The sequence below is a fragment of the Xenopus laevis genome, chromosome 4S (genome assembly GCF_017654675.1).
Source record: "Xenopus laevis strain J_2021 chromosome 4S, Xenopus_laevis_v10.1, whole genome shotgun sequence".
Classification (NCBI taxonomy): domain Eukaryota; kingdom Metazoa; phylum Chordata; class Amphibia; order Anura; family Pipidae; genus Xenopus; species Xenopus laevis.
The window spans coordinates 119,725,131-119,742,391 of NC_054378.1; the positions used below are offsets into that span (position 1 = coordinate 119,725,131).

The window sequence follows — 17,261 nt, forward strand, 5'->3', positions numbered from 1 at the left end:
CACAAAATACATATAGTCAAATACAAGATTCCTCTGCACTCAACCCATAATCAATATATTTAAGACAGCGACATTTTGTGCTACTGCTACTAAAAAATGCCTTACCCTTTAAACAAAACAGGGATTGTTTGTCCATATATTGCAATATATTTAAGCTGAACAACTACGTCAAAGTCATCCCATATCTGGCCAGTCCTATGCTCAATTTTATCTGATTCATTAAGATCACAGCCTCATTGCATCCCCGCCTAATGGTTTTAAAAAATAGTGGTGAGCACAACTTTCCCTTGTTTGTTATAGTTATACAGGAGCAGTGACCAGCTCCATGTTGTAGCTCCCACCCTTCCCAGCTATAGTCAGGTGATCCCACTGGTGTCTAATAAAAGGGCAGCCAAGTTTGGGAGGTTTACTTTGAAAGCAGCAAGTTAAGTTGCAGGTAATACCTAGTCCCTTTGTAAAATGTATAATGAAGCAATAGAATTCTTAATGAATCAGATAAAATTAAGAGTAGGACTGGCCAGATATGGGATGACTTTGACGTAGTTGTTCAGCTTAAATATATTGCAATATATGGACAAACAATCCCTGTTTTGTTTAAAGGGTAAGGCATTTTTCAGTAGCAGTATGCACAAAATGTCTCTGTCTTATATATATTGATAATGGGTTGAGTGCAGAGGAATCTTGTATTTGACTATATGTATTTTGTGGTCACAGCCTCATTGCACCCCCGCCTAATGGTTTTAAAAAATAGTGGTGAGCACAACTTTCCCTTGTTTTTCCCTTTATATGTTTATATATATATATATATATATATATATATATATATATATATATATATATATATATATATATATATATATATATATATATATATATATATACCAATTATTGTACAAAAACCGCACTCTCAGGTCTTCTCAAAGGTGTAGAGAAAGCAAATATTTATTTTTATTTTCTACACCTTTGAGAAGACCCGAGAGTGCGGTTTTTGTACAATAATTGGTTTACATAATTTTTGAATACTGCACCCAGGCAGCTGTTTTTGTATACATGAGTGCTCCAGTCTTGTGAATAAATATATATATATATATATATATATATATATATATATATATATATATATATATATATATATATATATATATATATATATATATATATATATATATATATATATATAGCATTAGGGGACACAATCTACAGTAAGAACATAATGGCTATAGACGTGCAGATTTATCCTTATATCCGACGGACAGTAGTCTGTTGCAATCTTCCGACCAACCACTAACGGTTCAGATTAAAGGAGAAGCAAAGTCATTTTATACTTGGGGGTGCCAAAAGTTAGACCCTGGGCCGGTGCTCCTATCTGCAGAAAACTACACCGGCCCGGGGTTATACCAATGAGCACCACGGAGTGATCGTTTTCTGGCTTCTTTTTTTTCTCGTGGCTGCACATGTGCAGTAGTGTGAAAAGCTGAACTTTAACAAAGAAGTCGACTATTTCATTCTACTTTGCATGCGTCTGCCCCGCAATTGGATCGTTCCGTGGTGCCCGCTGGAATAACCCTGGGCCGGTGCAGTTTTCTGCTGATAGGAGCACCAGCCCTGGGCTGTCAGGTAAGTCAATACAATCACTTGTGGGTGCCTAACTTTTGGTCATGCTACAAAAATGTCGGGACGATCCACAAACGGTCCAAATATTGTATTAAAGGGCACCAATCATGACCAAAATCATTTACTAAGTAAATACACTATGTGAAAGTTCAAGAAATCCGATTTTTAAAACAGTTAGAATTGTTTGTATAATGTAAATGATCAGCTCACTATTCCTTCTGCAAGATCTCCCCTATCTCCCCTGCAGTTCTAGCTGAGGCAGCCATCTTGGATTTCACTGGCTCCTCCTACCTATATCTTCCCAGCCAACTGTAGCTCTGAAATCTCGCACATGCTCAGTTCAAATTCCTTGCTTGCTTATCAACCCTTCTAAGCTATTTTCAAATCAGCCAAACCTGTGTGTTAGCTGCTGTACAGTAGTGCTGCCACCTGCTGGAAGTTAGCAGGTGGCAGCACTTCTAGTGGATACTTCTAGTGGAGGAGTTTACTAAAACAAGGCATTCTGGGTAGAATACACAAAGCAGTGTTACAATCTGAGCATGCTCCTGAAATTTGCATATTAGAGTCTCTGTTATAGTCTCAATATGGCCTCCCTCAGTGAAAGAACCCATTTGACAAAGTAAGGGATTTTTTTAAAACCTGCAGTTTTTTCAAAAAACTATATATGTAGTTTGATTAAACGTGTTTAGCTTTTACTGGTCAGATTGTTAATATGTGTTTGATTTTGGCTGTGATAGGTGCCCTTTAAGCTAAGAACTTTATCTTTGTGTCTATGGCCATATGTCATATTAGCCTTTATTTCTTGAGACTGATTTCCAGGGCTTGGATAGGTTTTGAAAGTTGATGAGCCTGCAAATAAAAGTGATAAGGACTCTGAGGCAGTTGTTAGACCGGTTGCTTTGTTTATATGGCTGGATCCATGAAACTATGTTAGCAGAGTTACTTGGGAAATGCCGGAATTCCTTGGATACACACAAAGCTATCGTAGCTATGGAATAAAAAAGGTAAACCATTCACAGGCAAAATCCAGATGTCTGATCCGTCATTGGATATCACTGCCTATGCCCAGAGGTATAATAGGATTAATGCTCCCTCTAGTGGTGAACGATAAAGATGGGGACAAAAGTAACAATTGAATAAAAGAAGTACAAAATATCACAAGCGTTGTGCCAAAACCAGCAATTTCACTGTTCCTGAAGAATTCAGCATACATTGTTTTTTTTTATTAGTTATTTACATAATATAGGAATTCAAATGCTAACATTTATTTCATTGGGTCAGATTTGGAGCCCCCCCCCCACCCAAACACCTGGAGGCTTATTTATTGAAGGTGGTTTTAGAGTTTTTTTTAAACCACAACTAAACTCACAAACTTTAAAACCACAATTGTCATTTAATTTACTGAAAGATCTGATTATAAAAAGTCCGGAAAAAAAAACAAACTTCCAAAACCTCTAATAATTAGTTTTCAGTGTGTGTGGATAAATATTTTGGGAGAAAGACGAGAGGTATTAGCTATTAATGTGTGTAGTGATTAACATAATGAAACGTTGATTGAATAAATAGAATGTATTATGTGATATGTTCATTGGAGCCACCATTTGGCTTTACCCAATCCCTTTTTTCTGTACCTCTCCCTTACGATTTGGAAAAAAAAAATCAGAAATAAAGAATTAAAAAAAAAATTCATAGCAACAAAATTCGAAAATTCAATATAGGATCAGCGCAGCTCCCACTGACTTCTGTAATACCTTGACAACCTTTACTTGGCAAAGTTTGGTATTAAAGGTTTTCATGGTTGATTCAGTTAACCATTTTCAGATTTAAAGAGCTACAATTTTTTGATTGACAAAAAAAACACAATCCGATTGCTGCTAAATAGTCCCCCTTCATGCAGGGATCCCCAACCTTTTTTACCTATGTGCAACATTCAGATGTAAAAGGAGTTGGGGAGCAACACAAACATGAAAACGTTTCTGGGGCTGTGATTGGCTATTTGGTAGCCTCAATGTGGACTGTCAACATACAAGAAGCTCTGTTTGGCAGTACATCTGGGTTTTATATAACCAAAACTTGCCTATAAGCCAGTAATTCAAAAATAAGCCCCTGCTTTGAGACCACAAGGAGCAACAACATCCAGGGTCGGAGAGCAACATGTTTCTCACAAGCCACTGGTCTGGGATCACTTCCTTGGTGTTTGTGATATTGTCTTTATCCATTGCTATATGACCTAATTGTTTGTTATTTTCCTAGACCAAAGCTGGACATTTTAAAGAATCCGTCAAGTGACGCCAATATTAAGTCCGGAAATCCCAACACAAAGATCAGCAACTTTAATCACACTTCAAGGTAAGTTTAGAAGAGATCTGAAAGGAACACAACCACAGGTTCATAAAGGTCAATAAAACCATAAAAGTCAAAAGTGGATCCATCCATTTTAAAGAAATTAAAAAAACAGATTATGAGGGTATATACTGCCTCGTTAAGCAATGTAGGGCTTGTGGCTCTAGGAGAAATAGCAGCTCGGTGCCTAAAATGAACTGCAATTTATTTGCCCTTTAAAAATCAAATGCATATTTTTTTTCCAATTATTAACTTTCTAATAATTATTCCTCAAAACCTGATTTGATCGATTTTAAGGTTATTTGTCGGGATGCACCGAATCCAGGATTCAACCTTTTTCGGCAGGGTTCGAAGCCTTCTGCCCGGCCAAACCCAATCTGAATCCTAATTTACATATGCAAATTATGGGTGGTGAGAGAAATGTGTGACTTTTTGTCACAAAACAAGGAAGTAAAAAATGTTTCCCCTTCCCACCCCTAATTTGCATATGCTAATTAGGATTTGGTTCGGTATTCGGCCAAATCTTTCGCGAAGGATTCAGGGGTTTGGCCGTATCCAAAATAGTGGATTCGGTGCATCCCTAGTTATTAGTAAAGATCGTTGCTTTGATAACAATATTGTCAACTACTATTTCCAGCAGTGAAACATGAATCTGTAGCCTGCTCCCCCCCAGCCAAGATTCAAATTCCCACAAGGCCTTGCCTGTGGGTAAATAGGAGAATAACAGAAGTAGCGATGCACCGAATCCACTATTTGGGATTTGGCCGAATCCCTGAATCCTTTGTGAAAGATTCGGGCGAATTCTGAATCAAATCCGAATTTGCATACGCAAATACTTCCTTGTTTTGTGAACAAGGAAAAGTGATTTCCCTTCCCACCCCTTATTTACATATGCAAATTAGGATTCAGTTTGGCAAGGCACAAAGATTCGGCTGAAAAAAACCGAAACCTAGCCAAATCCCGAACCGTATCCTGGTTTCAGTGAATCCCTAAACAGAAGTAATGAAGGCATTGTAGGAATTGGATTATTGGCTGGTGATAGGCTTGATTTCTTCTAGGGATGCACTGAATTCAGGTTTGTTCAGCAGGATTCGGCCGAACCTAATCCTAATTTGCATATGTAAATTAGGGGTGGGTAGGGAAATCACGTGACTTTTTGCCACAAAACAAGAATTTTTTCCACTTTTTCCTTTCCTGCCCCTAATTGGCATATGCAATTAGGATTCGGTTCGATATTTGACCGAATCTTTCCCCAAGGATTCGACCGAATCCCAAATAGTGGATTCGGTGCATCCCTAATGTCTTGCAAAGGACAGCAAAACATTGTTTTCAGTTACATTTTCATTTACAAATAACTTCAACATATTTGATTTTTAATATATAGGAAAGTTGCTTAGAAATCATAATTTATAAAAATGGGGGGTGAATATCCTCTTTAAATCCTTGGAAAGTAACATTGCTAAATGTCAATGATGTGTTTAACTTGAAGATAAGCCTTTTTTAACTACAACCTTTTTCTTTTTCTTTAACTCAGACCCAGGCTTAAAAACATTGACAGAAGTACCGCACAGCAACTGGCAGTAACAGTGGGCAACGTAACTGTAATAATCACAGACTTTAAAGAAAAGACTCGTTCTTCTTCCACATCTTCATCCACAGTGACCTCCAGTGCAGGCTCAGAACAACAGAATCAGAGCAGTTCTGGCTCTGAGAGCACAGACAAGGGATCGTCTCGCTCGTCGACCCCGAAGGGCGACATGTCTGTTGTCAATGACGAGTCTTTCTGAAGAAGGCCAATATTGCACACAAATTAATGGAAACTTTCGACCTGGGTCTGGATTTCCCAGACACCCAGTTGCCTGTGTTGGCCGCGTACCCGGAGCATTATTATAATTATTACTTTGGTTTTGAGAAGGAGACTTTTTATTTCCTCTTTTCCCCCATTTTGGACAACAGCCTCTTCCTTACCCTTCCGGGGTCATTTCTACATGACGTGGGCATCTGGCTACCAAGGAATTTCCTACCCTCAACAATGACCCTTGACACTTGCGTATTCCATTATTTTATATGATTTTCTTAACAATCATTTATAATTGGATGTGCGCCTAAATCTACTTTTTTTTATACGGATCTGCTGTGCACAATTTTCTTTCCATGTACATGCTAAATTTTTTTTTTTTCTTGCGTTATTTTTTTGACTTTTATTTATTGCATCGTCAACCTCCTGTCTACTTCCTGCATACCCCTTTCTGTTTTCTTTTTCCCCTTCCTCTTCCTGTAATGCAACATACTATCGATTTTTATACATCAATATATATATAAAAAAATATATATATAAATCTATATAAATAAATGGTTATTTGAAACCAATACACAGAACAACACTGGTGCTTGATACACTGTGAAGCATATGGAAAAAAAAAAAACACAGATTGAAGAAAGATCTTTAACCCGTTCGCCGCTTTGTTTGTCGATGGCTTGTCTGGCAGCGAAGGGGTTAATAGAAGGTAAAACAAAACTGTTTAAGGAGAAGGAAAGGCTAAGAGTAAGCTTTATCAGAAAGGTCTATATAATTACACCAGTAACCCCTCAGCAAGTAATGCTGCTCTGAGTCCTCTGTCAAAATAAACACCACATTTCTTTCCTTCTATTGTGTACTCATGGGCTTCTGTATCAGACTTCCTGTTTTCAGCTTAAACCTCCTTGCCCTGGGCTTGAGCATGCTCAGTTTGCTCCTCTCTCCTCCCCTCCCTGCTGTAATCTGAGCCCAGAGCTATGAGTGAGCAGGGAGAGACTAAGGCAGGAAGTGATGTCACACCAAGCTAATATGGCAGTTGCTATCCTAAACAGAGAGCTTTTAGAGCTGTTTACTCAATTATGGTAAAGTATTCTGCAGAATAAATATAGTGTTATTGCTTGTACTATTGTGGCTAATCTATTGGCAAGAAACTGCTTCGGTAGCTTTCCTTCTCCTTTAAGACCTCTGAGAAGATGTCACCTTCTTCAGCTCCCGTTTTCTCTTCCTGCACTGTTTTTTTTTCTTTTTTTGTTTTTTAACCCTCACATCTCCAAATCATCTGGTCAAAGTGTAAATTCCAAAGGCATGGTCGCTCATGTGTGCCGTCATCTACTGTATCTCTGATATCAGAAGCTCTCGGCTTGTTTGCATCAGGTGTGAAAAGCAGAAATAAAACATGGTTTAAGCATACGCCACAATCCTAACAGAAATGTATGCAGTTTTCCCTTCCAAAATCATAATGCTAGGACAATTTTGTTGGGCATTGAGTTTTGAGTCTCTGGACTTCCAGATGAGGAGATGTCAGCCGTTATATGATGATACATACTATAACCCATCTTTGCGATGTCATGATTTGTGCTTTGTAAATAGAGGTTTTAATTAAACAAAATGTTTGATGAAGCTTTGCTACAAAGGTCTTTGTATCTACAGCACGTAGTAGTCTGGAAGGATTTCCTGCAGGTAGTTAGTCCTGTTCCATTGTAGCCTGTGTCCTCACCTGCTGCATCATCATGAAGAACTCTTGATGGATCTTTCCAGGGTGGCAGAGGTTGTCATCCAAGATGGTGCATCTTTGTCGTGTATAGGAGGTATTCAGGTTGTAACCAGCACCCCTATCACTTTGGTTGGGCATGGATTGTAGTTTAGGACCAGTAAATTTTTTTTAAGTTCAAAATCTACTCTACCCTTTTCCACCTGCAGATCTATTTCTCAGAAATGTTACTACGATTAATGGTTAATAAAAAAAATACCATTATAAAACACAGCTTCCGGACGTACTCTTTCTTTCCCAAAAGGCGACTGCGAGATCCGATGTGCGTTGCTCGACATGCCCTCCTTGCCAGCCTTCTAAACCGGAAGTTAGTTCTGGCGGCGGGAAGTGTAACTTCTTCGGCATCATTTATTTCTGTAAAAGCAGGGGAGAGGTGAAGGAATGCACTCACGGATTTAGGAGGGGTCTTCGTTCGTTTTTTAGATTTATTGCTGACCAGTGTGCTGCTGCAGTCCGTCACTCGCCTGCTCTTACAGAAATAAATGACGCCAAAGAAGTTACACCGTCCCCAGCCAAAACTAACTTCCGGTTTAGAAGGCTGGCAAGGGGGATGTTGAGCAACGCACATCGGATCTTGCAGTCGCCTTTTGGGAAAGACAGAGTACATCCGGAAACTGTGTTTTATAATGGTATTTTTTTTTTATTAAGCGTTTATTATAGTACCATTTCTGAGAAATAGATCTGCAGGTGGAAAAGGGTAGAGTGGATTTTGAACTTGAAAAAAAAAAAAAAAAAGTGTTACTGGTCCTTTAAGGAGAAGGAAAGTCCTCTTGCATGTTAGGCACCCCCAAGTGATTGTATTTACTTACCTGAAACCCCGGACCGGTGCTCCTATCAGCAGAAAACTTATTCCAGCAAGCACCAAGGAGCGATCCTCTTCCGGCTTCTCCTTTCTTCAAATTTCCCGAGGTAGACGCATGGGCATTTGAACGAAATTTTTAGTTAAAGTTCGACTTTTCCGCACGAAGAAAGAAGAAGCCGGAAGAGGGTCACTCCGTGGTGCTCACTGGTATAACCCCGGGCCGGTGCAGTTTTCCACTGATAGGAGCACCGGCCCAGGGTTTCAGGTAAGTCAATACAATCACTTGGGGGTGCCTAATATTTGGCACCCCCAACTGCACAAAGTCTTTTTTTTCTCCTTTAAAGGGCAGATTTATGAAGAATTGAAAATTTGAATTCTCAATTTTTTTTTTTGGTCAAATTCGACTAGGGAATTATCCAAACTCGATTCGAGTTTGTTTTAAAAAAAATATAATTAGATTTTTGAGATTTATCATATTCTAGCTCTTTAAGAATTCAAATTTGACTATTTGTCACCTAAAACCTGCCGAATTGATGTGTATGTCAGTGGGAGAGGTCCAGTGACCAATTTGGAGATGTTTGTAGCCTTCCTGACATTCAAGGTTTTTTTTCAGAGAAAAAACTCGAATCGAGTTTAGTCGAATTCGAATGAAATTCAATTCGAGTTTTTAGATTGGTAAAATTTGTCCAAGTTTTAGATATTCTATTTTTTTTGATAAATAATCAAAAAAAAATTGAAAAAAATTGAATTTAAGAGAGTTACAAAAAAAAAAAAAAACTCACATAAATTCGAAATTGGAACCTTGATAAATCTGCCTCTAGCTGTTGGCCATTTAGCAAATAAAATATGAATGCTCCTGGTTTATGTTAACAGCATGGCAAAGTGCCCATATAACCGGCCCTTAAAATAGTAGAGGCCACTGCAAATGTAAGAGAACTGTCGCCCTGGGACGTCTTCTTGAATTTCTCTATATTGAAAAATGAAGCAGATTAAATCAAATGCTGACTCTCATTAGAAGCACACAAAAAAACTGACCTGTATCTGAGGGCACTCATCACTGATTCTTTGAGAAAGAATTGTTTGCAGGTGCCATCTGGGAAGATTTCATTGGGATAAATTATAGATGTAGGAGAATGTAGTTTAACACCCAGGGGCTCAGACCCTAAGAGGAACAGAAACCACCAAAATGGAAGTGTTTTCAAGGAATGACAATTAAAGGAACAGTAACACCAAAAACTGAAAGTGTTTTAAAGTAATGAAAATATCATGTAGTGTTTCCCTGCACTGGTAAAACGGATGTGTTTGCTTCAGAAACACTACTATAGTTCATATAAACAAGCTGCTGAGTAGCAATGGCGGAAATTGAAAAATGGCTAAATGGCACAGGATAGATAATGGATAACAGATAACACCATTAGACAGACAGACAGTTTATCTGTTGTCTGCTGTGTAACTTGAGCCTTTTCTCCTTTGAATGGCTGCCCCCATTGCTACACAGCAGCTTATTTATATAAACTATAGTAGTGTTTCTGAAGCAAACACAGCAGTTTTACTAGTGCAGGGCAACACTGCGTTATATTTTTATTACTTTAAAACTATTTAATTTTTTGATGTTACTGGTCCTTTAAATGCTATTTTGCCCTGCTCTGGTAAAACTGCCGTGTTTGCTTCAGAAACACAACTACTATAGTTTATATAAACAAGCCGCAGTATAGCCATGGGGCAGCCATGCAAGCACAGGATACACAGTAGATAACAGATAAGTACTACTATAGTTTATATAAACAAGCTGCTGTGTAGCCATGGGGACAGCCATTCAAGCACAGGATACACAGTAGATAACAGATAAGTACTACTATAGTTTATATAAACAAGCTGCTGTGTAGCCATGGGGCAGCCATTCAAACACAGGATACACAGTAAATGACAGATAAATTCTGAACAATCCCTTTGTATACTATATAGCTTATCTGTTATCTGCTGTGTATCCTGTGCCTTTTTTCCAGCTTGAATGGCTGCCCCATGGCTACACAGCAGCTTGTTTATATAAACTATAGTAGTACTTATCTGTTATCTACTGTGTATCCTGTGCTTAAATGGCTGCCCCCATGGCTAAACAGCAGCTTGTTTATATAAACTATAGTAATACTTATCTGTTATCTACTGTGTATCCTGTGCTTGAATGGCTGCCCCCATGGCTACACAGCAGCTTGTTTATATAAATTATAGTAGTACTTATCTGTTATCTACTGTGTATCCTGTTCTTAAATGGCTGCCCCCATGGCTACACAGCAGCTTGTTTATAGAAACTATAGTAGTACTTATCTGTTATCTACTGTGTATCCTGTGCTTGAATGGCTGCCCCCATGCCTACAGAGCAGCTTGTTTACATAAACTATAGTAGTACTTATCTGTTATCAACTGTGTATCCTGTGCTTAAATGGCTGCCCCCATGGCTACACAGCAGCTTGTTTATATAAACTATTGTAGAATTTCTGAAGCAAACACACTAGTTGTACCAGTGCAGGACAACAGTACATTATATTGTCATTACTTTCATTTTTAGGTGTTACAGTTCCTTTAATGTGTAGCCATGTCATTCAGCAGCTGCTCTGGTGCCGCAGGTTAGCCAACATGTCCACAGGCGCAGAGCTTTATAACTAAAAGCATCTCTTCAAAGTTCCATACTAATTAATATGTATTAAATTATTATTTGCTTTTAAATATGCGAATGGTGGGGTTTGCTTCATTATATTCTTAGCCTCCCTCCCCAAAAAAGTTGCACTATACCAGAAGGTGACACATTTGTATAAGGTGTGTTAAAGGATAAATACATTTTCAAGTAACATTGATGCCAAAAAGCTTGCTAAGCGGATCTGAATGGCATTTGTTCCTATTAACACCGTTCCTGATCATTGGCAAGACATCCATCATCCCTCCTTAATTTGCCTTCACTTTTTTCCCCAAAATCTTGTGTATATGTTTTATAGTGAGGCGTCAGAACAGCGAGTGTGCCATTGTATAGCTTCTAAATGATGTTGGCAGACCCGCAAATTTCACTTGCGCCACTTCTACTTTTTTTTGGTGTGTAATGGTAGCAATAAGGGAGTGTGTATAACATTTCCCTACTTTAGGAAACAGACTGGCTGGTATGTAACTTCATATATGGCTGATACTGAGCACAATTACTTGGAATGTTTATAACCTATAAACTGTTTGTGATTTGTGTTGTGGATTCTGTACAGACTGAAATTACGAGTTTCCCTGGCTAATGCTACCTGTTCAGCAGTTTTTTGTTTTGGGGGGGGGGGGGGTTTAAGAGAGTCCAAAATGTTGTGGTGTTTGCACAGGCAAAGTCATTAACGCTAGCGTCGTTTCAGTGGTCTGGAGTGCTTGGTGTATTGTCACGGAGCAGGTAGAGAGAGCACAGTGTTACGTTTTCACATTTCATAAATAAACATATTGCTTTGCAATGGCCAATCTGAACTGGGTCCTATCGCCAGAAGACTGTAACATTCAGTGGGAGAGAAACGTTTATTCTCCAGGCTAATAACTGACTTGGGTTTGAACTGACTGTCTTTGAAAATCTGGCAGTCGACCCCCCCGGTGATTTCCACTGAAACCTTCAACCTGCCTTATGTAGACTATTCTAAGGTTAAGGGCACACGCGAAGATTCGGAGAGATTTAGTCGCCCGACGATAAATCTGCTCTTCTTCTGGGCGACTAATCTCCCTGAACTGCCTCCGTTGGCTAGAATCTAAATCGGCGGTGGGATAGCACTCGGAGCAATTCATTTTCCGAAGTTTTCATCGTGATGCAGCTTCGGGCGACTTCATAAAACGAAGGGCACCGATTGCCATACCGCCGGAGATTTACATTCTAGCCGGCGGGAGACAGTTGAGGGAGATTAGTCGCCCCGAAGAAGAGGAGATTTATTGCTGGACGATTAATCTCCCTGAATCTGAGCGTATGTCTCTGCCCGAAGTCTACTTTTGTAAGCTATTGTATCTGAAAGTATTTTAAAAGATTTAATTGTTCAACTATATCAAAATAAACATTGCTTTTATGTAACCCAAATGGCTTTATGCCTTCCAGGGCTGATAATGCATTGTATGTTTTCGGGCCCCAGAGTGTTGAAAAAGTAAAGACCGAAGGAGCACTTAAAAAAATAAATGAACAGAAGTAAAAGGGCAGTGTGTTTATGGTAGAGCATTCTATACCATTAAAATATATAAATAAAAATGTACGTGCAACCATTCCATACCTTGATAGATCTTAATACAAACACAGACACACAGAATCTATATTGCAAGTGCTTCATAGTCTAAGTTATAGATTCTGCAGTTGATACCAGCTAAAAAGTAAACATAAATAAAAAATACAGGTATGGGATCCGTTATCCAGAAACTCATTATCCAGAATTACAGAATGGCCGTCTCCCACAAACTCCATTTTATCCAAATAATCCAAATTTTTAAAAACGATTTCCTTTTTCTCTGTAATAATAAAACAGTCGCTTGTACTTGATCCCAACTAAGATATAATTAATCCTTATTGGAAGCAAAACCAGCCTATTGGGTTTATTTAATGTTTACATGCTTTTCTACTAGACTTAAGATATGAAGATCCAAATTATGGAAAGATCCGTTATCTGGAAACCCCAGGTCCCGAGCATTCTGGATAACAGGTCCCATACCTGTATATGTCTAAAAATGTATGTTATATACAGACTCTTCTGTGCCAGACCGGAGGTTCAGCAGCCCTATAACAGTAATGATCCAAACCTTTATATTTTGCATATTGTTAGGCCATCTTTCAAGTGTCCGTGGCACTGCACATGCTCAGTGTGCTCTGGGTTGCTGGTGATCCCTGAGCTTTGTTGTCATTGGAAATCATCAAAACTTTAGCAGAAAGGGAAGTTACGTCTTTTATACAAGTGCTTTCTATTGGCACATGATATGTGCACCTGAACTAATTACTAATCACCTTTGTATTATGAAATTAAATTGGGGATATATACCGTAAATATTGTAAATAAGTCCCTAAATTGTGTTGTGAATCAGCAGAAACTGAGATAGGGAGCTACTGGGGGTAAATCTTCAGACAGATCTTCACTGCTAATGAATTATGGTGGGCTTGTATTTATATACTATATATACTATTATATACTATTTATATACTACACCAAGATCCAAGGTAATTCTAGCGTAATTCTATTGTTTTTAAGGGAGAGCTATACTCAGAACTGATCATTTCTATTGCAGATGTTCCCTTACTTTCTGCTGTTTTGATGATTTTGGACAAAGCCCTAAGCTTAGCTTCTCAGTAAAAGTCCAGAACACGCTGGGAGTGCCACTGACACTCAAAACATGGCTAATTAAGATCCAAGATGGGCAACTGCTGTGGACAACCGTGAAAGCCAGAATCATTACTGTTATAGGGCTAGAAAATCTCTTCAGAGGCACCCGATCAAAATTTTCCGTCCAGCCCGATCGACGAGCCGACCGACATCCAAGTCTTTTGCGGATCTCGGTCGGCTCTTTTCTCACAATACACGCACCAAATATCGTACGAAAATTAGTTTCATACAATATTATCTGTGCGTCTATGGCCACCTTAATAACCAGTAATCACCAGTTCATTGAGCAGACCCCCTTTTCCCAGCTGCTGCCTTTGTAAGGCTTTTAAATAAGGAGTAGTCCACACCTAGATGTACATGGGAACAGGAAGTAGAATGTGAGTTTACTATTAATTTCAGTTAATGTACTATAGTCATACAGCTGGTGTACCAACCAAGGGCTCCATAGTACTGGATAATGCAGCACTGTAGCCATGTCACTTAGAGTTGGCTACCATGACCCTGTTATTTCTATTTGGTGGTGTATAATTCTAGGTGCTCACTGGAGACTGGTGGGTACTTATCTGTTATGTACTTTTTTGACTCTTGACACTACTTCCCAACCCACATGCCACTCTGCCTAAAGTCCTTTTTTATTTCATGACCTGTACACAACACTCCTCTCTGATGACTCTTATATGGGTGTGATCAGCCATCATATGGTAGGGGTCAGCTTAAAATGTAACTCTCCACCTATCGAACTTTCACTTGGCCCAACCCATGAGTCCTGCAGGCTTTGGATCAACCCACTCATCAGTATAAGGACACAAATTATTCCCACATCAAAATAGGGGTGAGGTTATCAGAAAGCAGGTGGGGTTTAAAGTGAGCCATGTTCAATATTTTATGTAACTAGGCATGCTTGTTTTAGGAATGTGGTTTAATTGGTCTCTATTTTCCATTAGGAATGTAGGAAGGTGTGAACCCTTCAAAATGTGTCACGGCAGTATTGGTGGTATGATTAGGGTCCATTTACCGTAAGTGTTGAGTGGGCTGTAGTCGCCCTTTGCAACAGAGTCTGTGGCATATGCTGGTTTTAGACAAGTACATTATGCAATCTCATCTTAATTATTTACTGTGTGAGCACAGCTTGAATTAGTGTATGTAGACTATCAATAAACAAAATAAGTCCTGCTTGTAGAGAAACAGATTGCTGAAAGGGAGATAATAAGATTAAAGGTGGCCATGCACGGGCTGATGCTGCTAATATGCTCCCTCCAGACCATTTGTTGCAGCTTATTGGCCTGTGTATGGGATCCACAAACGGACATGCCCGACCTATAGCAGGCTAAAAATTAGCCATAAATCAATTGGACAGATTTAAAAATCTTGTTTGATAAGGCATGCATTGACGATGGGTTAAGGCAGGCCTCATCCAACGAGTGTCCATAGGCCCTAGTCTGTGATCCAATTGTTGGCCCCAGTGCCAACAATTGGATCAGTTCAATTTTGCCAAATTAGACTCCGATCTGCTTTTTCGGTGACCTGTATAAACCCCTCACATTTTTTGGCCAACTTGGGTGATTATTTCAGGCACAGGACAGAATTTTTAAATTATTATATAGTGGAATCTACTTTTCCGTTTTCCCAAGGACCGCAAAAAAATCCAGGAAGGAAACCACATCCAGGAAAACAAACTATGTGTTGTGTAAAAGGGGGGGGGTTCTCTTATTTACATCAGAGTTCTCTTGGTTTCCTGCATATATATTTATCTTAAGCACTATCAATGTATGGAAAAAGTTACATGTATGAATGGGATGGTGACAATCTGCTTTCCCATATGAGAGCAATTGCTGTGGCCATAGATGTACAGATATTATTGTACAAAACTAAATTCAATATGATATCTGGCGCTTGTGCGGTACAAGACAAGCCAACTGATATCACAAAAAGACTTGGATATCGGCTCATCAATCGGCCGAGTTGGAAAATTTTCATAGGCGCTTGAACATCGGCCAATGGTCGCGGGAATTATCTATGGTCCCCTTAACTGGTGTCCCTCAAGCTGTTAGATGGTTTAGGGCATATCATCAGTTAGATCAACCTTTTTTACCCGTGAGCCACATTCAAATGTGAAAAAGTCCCTTGGGGTGCCAAATAAGGGCTGTGATTGGCTATTTGGTAGCCCCTATGTGGACTGGCAGCCTACAGGAGGCTCTACTTGGCACATTACTTAGTTTTTATGCAATTAAAACTTGCTTTCAAGCTTGGAATTCAAAAATAAGCACCTGCTTTGAGGACTCTGAGATCAACATCCAAGAGGTTGGAGAGCAACATGTTGCTTATGAGCTACTGGTTGGGGATCACTGAGTTAGATGGTTTATGAATACCAGTCATACTTTGTTCAGAGAAACGTCCTACATTTATGCTGAAAAGCATTTAAAATGTCACTTGATTTGCAGATAGGCCCTGGGTAATACCTTGTGTTATCAGCCGACCAATCAACACTCCTATTTCATGTAGGAGTAGCCATGCCTCTTTTTTAGGGGCTAACAGCCTTGTGTTGTAGCTCATAACAGCTGGAGGGCAGGTGGTTTCCATCACTGCATGGGTGTCCTTTAGGTGCTATGACAATGGAGCTGAACAGTATATAAATGTGCAAGTAGTCCTGTTATAATGAATGATCTGTAACCTTTATTTACTGTGTAAAAATGGTTACATGTCCTTAAATTTTCCTTTTGACTTCTTCTTAGGAGAATCTTATAGAATGATTGTTTATGTCATGGCATAATCTTTTGTTTTTATTCTTTGCTTCGTTAGTGTAATATATGGTTCCATTTTTCAGTTTCCCTGGAAGACCAACTTGTGCTGCTTTTACAAATTTATCCTGTATAGTCTTTACCGCTAACAGTTGTTTTTAGGGTTTTTCTTCTGTTTTTTTTTCCCATTTTCATGCTAAAAGTGTCAATGGTGGTTTTGTGAACTGGTCAAAAAAAAAATCACAGGTCTTTTAATGTTTTTGGGAAATTTCTATTGAACACTGCTTTTTGTCTAGCAAATAAGAGATGTTAATATATTCCTGTTGCTAGCATGTGCACGGCTGTCATAGAGGCCACTTTATATTTTTATTTTTTTTGCTTTACTTAGAAATGTCTATTTATGAATCCTGCTTGTAGTTTTTTTTTCCATAAATAAAATAGTAAAAATTTATTTATATCGTAGTTTATTATTTTTTTTAGCCATATGGAGTGAGATTCGTACAACAAAACATGTGAAGCCGCGCCTTCAGAGTTCTTGTTCAAAATATATTAGGAGGAAATAAGCATGTAAAAACAAAATAAATTTCTTGCAATGATATATATATGGCTGTCTGGATGCCGGCACAACTCGTGTAGAGATGTTGCCTGGGTGCAAATAAAGCCCAAAAGGATAAGTATATACCAGAAGGAGGCTCGCACTCACAGGTCTTACAAAGAAATAACAGTGTTTATTAGTCAAAAATAAGAACTAACTAGTACCTTATTTTTGACTAATAAACATTGTTATTTCTTTGTAAGACCTGTGAGTGCGAGCCTCCTTCTGTTATGTGTTATG

General features: G+C 38.8%; 1 protein-coding gene across 1 annotated transcript in view; it reads left to right on the forward strand.

The window, feature by feature from the left end:
- rybp.S (RING1 and YY1 binding protein S homeolog) overlaps positions 1 to 6,413 on the forward strand; it is a 50,989-nt gene extending 44,576 nt beyond the window's left edge. The window contains exons 4-5 of the mRNA XM_018261471.2: positions 3,868 to 3,963; positions 5,492 to 6,413. Coding sequence (XP_018116960.1) covers positions 3,868 to 3,963; positions 5,492 to 5,744 — 349 coding nt within the window. The 3' untranslated portion in view covers positions 5,745 to 6,413. The remainder of the gene's footprint in view (positions 1 to 3,867; positions 3,964 to 5,491) is intronic.
- The last annotated feature ends 10,848 nt before the right edge of the window (positions 6,414 to 17,261 follow it).